This window comes from Calidris pugnax, unplaced genomic scaffold (assembly GCF_001431845.1).
Source record: "Calidris pugnax isolate Ruff unplaced genomic scaffold, ASM143184v1 scaffold189, whole genome shotgun sequence".
NCBI lineage: Eukaryota > Metazoa > Chordata > Aves > Charadriiformes > Scolopacidae > Calidris > Calidris pugnax.
Genome location: NW_015091069.1, coordinates 547,925 through 555,016, shown reverse-complemented (window position 1 = coordinate 555,016; position 7,092 = coordinate 547,925). Strand labels below are relative to the sequence as shown.

At 43.3% G+C, this 7,092-nt stretch overlaps 1 protein-coding gene across 1 annotated transcript in view; it reads left to right on the top strand.

Annotated features, from left to right (window-relative positions):
* Positions 1–254: 254 nt before the first annotated feature.
* Positions 255–7,092, top strand: part of MED21 (mediator complex subunit 21) — a gene marked incomplete at its 5' end in the record, with an annotated part of 8,216 nt that continues 1,378 nt past the window's right edge. The window contains 2 exons of the mRNA XM_014956991.1: positions 255–387; positions 3,827–3,927. Coding sequence (XP_014812477.1) covers positions 255–387; positions 3,827–3,927 — 234 coding nt within the window. The remainder of the gene's footprint in view (positions 388–3,826; positions 3,928–7,092) is intronic.

Sequence of the window (7,092 nt, the reverse complement as noted above, 5' to 3'; positions counted from 1 at the left end):
TGGGTGGGGGCTCGTGTGGGGGGGGTATGTGTGTGTGTGGGGTGGGGTTGTGGGGGCATGGGGGGGCGGTGTGGGGAATGGGGGAGAGGTGTGTTTGTGTGTGTGTGTGTGTGTGAGGGGGCGCAGTTCCTCTCCCCGCGGCTGGCCGCCACGCTGCTGGGGGTGTGGGGGGGAGGGGGAGGCGCCTGCTGCCTGGGGGCCGCTGGGATGTAGAATGAAATTGAAATTGTTTTAGTGGTGAAATAAATTAACGATCCTTTTACCGCTTGCAGCTCGCCGACCAATTCTGCAATGCCATCGGAGTGCTGCAGCAGTGTGGCCCCCCAGCCTCTTTCAGCAACATTCAGACTGCAATCAACAAGGACCAGCCCGCTAACCCGACAGAAGGCAAGCTGTTCTTTGTGCATCTCCGAACAAAACCTGAACGTGTTGTGGTATAGCATGCTCTGTGATACAAAATTTGTACTCTACTTCATGCTCGACAAACAATTCTACCAGTAGCCGGAGGAGTGATTGAAGTTAAGATATAAATTGGTCTCAGCTGCACTCTCTTCAAAGATTGTGGTAGCAGAAATGGTGGTGGTTCATCACAAGTGGTGTCCTCCAGGGCTGGGTACTGGGGCCAGTTCTCTTTAACATCTTCATCAATGATCTGGCCGAGGGGATCGAGTGCACCCTCAGCCAGTTTGCAAATGACACTAAACTGGGTGGGAGTGTCGCCCTGCTGGAGGGTAGAGAGGCTTTGCAGAGGGATCTGGACAGGCTGGATGGATGGGCCCAGGCCAAGGGGATGGGGTTCAACAAGGCCAAGTGCTGGGTCCTGCGCTTGGGTCACACCAACCCCCTGCAGCGCTACAGGCTGGGGGCAGAGTGGCTGGAGCTGCCTGGCAGAAAAGGACCTGGAGGTGTTTGTGGCCCACAGCTTCTCTGGGCAACCTGTTCCCGTGAGCAGACACTGCTTCCGCTGTGTGGCTGCACCCACCGCGCCCCCGAAGCTCGCCCAGAAGAAACGCCCGGAGGTCTCTAGCCCAAGCCGGCCTGTGGCCGATCCCGTGGCGGGCGGGCCGCGGCCTCCCACCGGCCCCGGTGGTGGGACAGGGGCTCCTCCCGGCCTGCAGGGGGCGCGCCAGGCCCGTCCCGCCCCACCGGAAGGAGGCCCGCGCGGCACCACCTCCGTCCCCCGCCCACGCAGCACCCGGGCGCCCTATTGGCTGCGCTGGTTGCGCGCGGCGCCTGAGGGGCGGGGGCGGCGGCGCCATGGCGGATCGGTTAACGCAGCTGCAGGACGCGGTGAACTCGGTGAGGCCTGTTCTGCCCAGGCCAAGGGGATGGGGTTCAACAAGGCCAAGTGCTGGGTCCTGCCCTTGGGTCACACCAACCCCCTGCAGCGCTACAGGCTGGGGGCAGAGTGGCTGGAGCTGCCTGGCAGAAAAGGACCTGGAGGTGTTTGTGGCCAGTGGGCTGAACAGGAGCCAGCAGTGTGCCCAGGTGGCCAAGAAGGCCACCAGCATCCTGGACTGTGTCAGGACCAGCGTGGGGAGGAGGACTCGGGAGGTGACTGTCCCGCTGTACTGGGCACTGGTGAGGCCTCACATCGAGGTCTGTGTCCAGTTTTGGGCCCATCACCACAAAAAAGACATTGAGATTCTGGAGATTGTTCAGCCTGGAGAAGAGGAGGCTGAGAGGAGACCTTATCTCTCTCTCCACCTACTTGAAAGGAGGGTGTAGTGAGGTGGGTGCCAGTCTCTTCTCCCAATTCCCACGTGAGAGTACAAGAGGAGATGGCCTCAAGTTGCACCAGGGGAGATTTGTGATGGATGTTATGAAAAATGTTTTCACAGAGTTGTCAAGCATTGGAACGGGCTGCCTGCCCAGGGACGGGGTTGAAGCACCATCCCTGGAGGTATTTAAAAGATGGTGGTGTTTCAGGCCATGGTTTAGTGGTGGTTTTGGCAGTGTTAAGTTAATGGTTGGACTCAATGGTCTTAAAGCTCCCTTCCAACCTATATGATTGTATGATTTTAAGTGTTACATTACTTTATTTTTCTTGTGCTGGTTTCTTTGCATAGATACAGTAGCTCTACAGATGTAAACCATATAGCTTTATATAGGAACTCTGCAAGAGGTTGTTAGTGAGTTGTCCGTTACGTCCAAGAAGTCTTAGAAAGAATTAGTGTTGGTTTTATGAAATCATGTATGAATTTAAAATTCTACGTGACATAAGCTTTTGGTTATTTGTGTTTGTCCATTTATCTCCTTGTTGGCATTTGTGGTTTTGTTGTTGGCTGTTTTGCTTTTGTTTTGTTTTGATTTATTTTTTTTGTGCAAGAAAAGAAACTGATCTAAGACAAGCAAACTAAAAGTTCTCTCTGACTTAAGAATTTCCAGTTAGTGTTTAAATAACCATGCTGTTCTAATCCTGAATCAATCTTCTTTTCTTTTTTTCCCCTTTTTTTTTCCCCTTTGAGAAAATTTTGCATGTATCTTGTATCAGATTAGGCTTGTCTATTAGGATATCAGGGGAGAGTGTTTCGCAGCACAGTGATGCACAGTTGAGTACCAGTTCTTCATTGTTCTGTGGTGGTTTGCTCTCTGATCCTGGAGGTAGTTGGAGGAGCCAGTTGAAAGACTTGTTTGCTTCCTCATAATGCTTCCTGCTGTCCCTGGTGCGGGGGTCGCTGTGCTGCCAGGAGTCAGAGGCTTTGTTAAGGTCTTAAAATAGTAGATTGTGACTGACTTCTCTTTTGATTTGTCATTTCCAAAAATTCTGAGTATAGCAACTTCAGTAAAATCATACCTCCAAAGTGTCTTCAGATATTCAAAGTCTATAGCAACTTCAGTAAAATCATACCTCCAAAACTATCAGTTATTTGTCTTCAGATATTCAAAGTCCTAATAAGAAGGCCTTAAAGCTCTTTACAGGTAAACCCCGCAGTGACCCCAGGTAAGCTTTAAATGGACATGTTGGGTTCTTTTGAAGTTAAGTGTATCTTTGAGAATGTCAATCTCTTCTATGGATTTTTGCCATAAGGTGGTGTTTTCTCTCATGCTTCCACAAATCTTTAATGAACCAACCAACATAAACAAATAAGTAAGATCTTAAATTATAAAATTGAAAATTCAATATTTTAGTGGTAGTAATGAACTTAATTCAAACTGAATGGATGCAATTCCATATGGAAAGATTTTGTTTCTGGTTCATGGTGCCTCTTATTAAAAGTCCATGCCATCTTTCAATGATATAGCAGCTAAATTACTGTCTATTACAAACCTCCAATTCTTTTCCATTTCTTAGGGGCAATTTAACTTCTTCTGCGGCTGAATGGGAATTCTTTTTTAAAATTTAAAAAAAACTCAGATTCTTTTACTAATAATCCGTTGCTTAAATAATCTGTTTGAGTTGCTATCTTTACATAATTTCTAGTGCTCTTTTTTTTGTCTAGTGGCAGATTTCAAAGCAAGGATTGAAAGTAACATTAATTTCTAGCTACTTCTCAATACTCTAATGTAGTGACTAGAACACTTGATACTGGTATTAGTAATGTCTTAACTGGCTAACCATGATGGAGTTCTAATTATTTTCTCATTTGTACAAAGCCCAGAGCTTTGTATAACCGATTACTTTGTTTAATTTAAAATTGGAATCAAACTACCTTCATCTTCTAATACGGTTGAGTTCTCATCAATTGTGATACTATTGTTTTCTTCACATAGAAGAATTTTAACACCTGCATACTTGAAGTCTGTAGAATTTTCTGTGCTGTGAGTGCAAAATTGTGCTTGTTTCTAATAGTGTACTGAGTGGGCTCACTTTTCTGTTTTAAAGAGTACGCCCAACTGTTTGCGGCATTGATTGCACGAACTGCAAAAGATATTGATGTTCTAATAGACTCCCTGCCTAGTGAAGAATCCACAGCAGCTTTGCAGGTAAGAGTTAGTATTCTTAGTTAAAATATCAAAACATAACTGAAGGCAAACTTCTTCCTTTTTTTTTTTTTTTTTTAAACTCAGATTTTACTCTCTAGGCCATGTAATGTTGAAAAATCAGTTTAATATAAGCCTGAATTTTTCATGAGGGTAGCTTGTGAGTACTTTATAGGCTTAGTGGAAATACTGAACTTGCATCTGATTCTAAAGAAGATTATATGTGGTGAGAATATTTTAAACTTTTCTGTTAGAATGTTTACAAAAAAAAGTGCTTTTATCATAACACCACAATAATGGAAGCTGCTGCCCTTTTTTTTTCCCCCAGCTGTTCAAATATTAATACAACAGATGCAACAGTACTGATGTCTTGTGGGGGTTTTGTTGGTTTTTTTCCCTTCAATAATCTTTCATATTCTCTCACTCATTAGGAGGGCATTTCATTTTGTAGCTACAGAGCCAACACTTGACTGAAGCCTTTTGTCCTTCCACAACGTTTCTGGTTGTTGAAGGGTTTGCAGGGTATCCTCTAAGTTCTCCAGCTCTGTCACAAAACAGTTCTTTCACTTTTCAGTAATAGAGTGTCCTTCTTTGGACCTCCTAGACAAACTGGCTGCTTTTGTTTCTTCATCCTTCTCTCTTTAGACCACAGGTACTCTAGGAAGAGCCTGGGAACAGACAGCAGCGACTGACCAGGCAGCTCTTGGCAGGTGCAGCTGGTGTCACAACCCCCATTCCCTGCTTTACAGGAGCTGAACTGCTGCAAACACTTTGTGAACACTTTCATAATGCTCGACAGTTTCTCATTTTCAAAACATTCTTTTGACCCACAATTCAAAGAACGTTGCTGTATGGAGTTTTTTCTGTTTTTTTCTACGGATCTTGCCTATGAAATAGCATCTTTTTTCTTTTTTTTTTTACTATAACTTCTAGATTTACATCAAGTATTTTTTTAAGGATGCAGAGAGTGCTGTTTCTCTCAGAACCCTGGCACTCCTTTAAGATCACCTGAAGGTTTTACACCTGGGTTGGTCATCTGTGACTATTCAAAGGCATTTTGCAGAAGACTAAAGCTAGAGGTGCTTGCTGGGCCAAATACCAATAACTTGACAGTGACATCACACTTGGTTTTAAAGAGGGAAGATTAAATTTGGATACATTGCTAGTCACACTGATGGCTGAACATACTAATTGGGCCCGTTAATGCAGGCATAATTTCATAGAACTGCGTATTTAATAGCTGAAGACAGCTTTCCTGCTGCAGAGAAATTACTGGCTTCTTCCATGACTGAGCAGGGTCTGATCATAGTGACATCTGATGCAGGGAGAGCTGGGTGCTCCAGAAAGAGGAACTGGTTATTCAGTAGGGGGATGCTTTCTTTAGAGGTGATGCCAGAAAGAGGAACTGGTTATTCAGTAGGGGTGATACTCAAACAGTTTCTTGCTCTCTTAATGCAGAATCTCCTTTCACAAGAATTTGTGATCTTTTCTGTTTGGTCTGGTTTTGAGATAAGTGATGGAATCCAAGCTAACTTAATAATTCTAGTTTTGATTTTCATTTGATGTTGTTTAATTTGGTGTGTTATTAAAGATAAATATTCTGACATTCTTTAAAAGGACTGTTTTGAAGGTGCTTAAGTACTCTAAAATACGTGGTATAGGTTTTGTTGAAAAGTGATAGATAGATACTTGGCTAATAGATATGTACCTAGGCTGATCTATTTTTTAATAAGAAGGTTGTCCTGGTATATGTTTCAAATCTGCCTTAAATGATAAAAGGGGCTGCTACACTAATGTCCAACAGAATTTATCTATGCCTTTTGAATTCCCTTGCGGTGAAGTTGACAGAAAGTACTCCATTTAAATCTGCAGCTTACCTACAGTCAAGTATTTAGCAACTAAGACTGAGGTAATTGAGCTTGATTCTTTTACCTTTTGCTGTTTTCTTTCTGTGACCCTTCCTCCAAGGGCTATCATGTCCTCTGTGCGTATATTAATCTCCACTAAAGACATCAGAGTTGCAAAATAGAAGACTAATGTATGCATAGAATTTACTGGTTACTTTAACCATGACTTCTTAAGGACCTGTATATAGACCTGGATAACAGCTTTTTCAACTAAGACTGAGGTAATTGAGCTTGATTCGTTTACCTTTTGCTGTCTTCTTTCTCTGACCCAACAAACAAGGAGCATCACCATCACTAAACCAGACCTCCCAGCACTACATCAACCTGTCTTTTGAACACCTCCAGGGATGGGGCCTCAACCACCTCCCTGGGCAGCCCATTCCAATGGCTGAGAACCCTTTCAGTGAAAAAATTTTTCCTAATATCCAGCCTGAACCTGAGTTCAAAATATTCTGAACTTAAAATCTTTTATTTCACTGAATTTTGTCTAACTGAAAAGCAGTTTGGTTCTGAAATAAAATATTGAAGAAAAAAGTTACATAATGCGGTTTCATCTGAAATAGGCTATTTAATGGAAAGTTTTAAATAAGTGATGCTTACATCTGCTTACATCTGGCTGAGCACCTTTCATTAAGGGAGCAAGGAGGGGGATAAATACTTGCTAATTTTTCCTAATATCCAGCCTGAACCTGAGTTCAAAATATTCTGAACTTAAAATCTTTTATTTCACTGAATTTTGTCTAACTGAAAAGCAGTTTGGTTCTGAAATAAAATATTGAAGAAAAAAGTTACGTAATATGGTTTCATCTGAAATAGTCTATTTAATGGAAAGTTTTAAATAAGTTATGCTTCCATCTGCTTACATCTGGCTGAGCACCTTTCATTAAGGGAGCGAGGAGGGGGGTAAATACTTGCTAATCATCGAGAAAAGCTGTACTGAACCAAGGGTCGTATGACGAAAGAAGCTAAACATCTCTGTTTGGTGGGGTTTTTTGTGTTACTCCATGTGGATATGCACTGTTTTAGGCTGCAACCTGTAGTGAGTTGCTTTGAAGTTGCTAGTATTCAGGTTGGATATTAGGAAACATTTCTTTACTGAAAGGGTTATCAGGCATTGGAATGGGCTGCCCAGGGAGGTGGTGGAGTCACCATCCCTGGAGGTATTTAAGAAACGTGTAGACATGGTTCTTCAGGGCATGCTCTAGTGCCCAAGATTATTGGTTTGTCGTGGGCTGCTGAGTGTGAGGGGGATGGGTTTTTT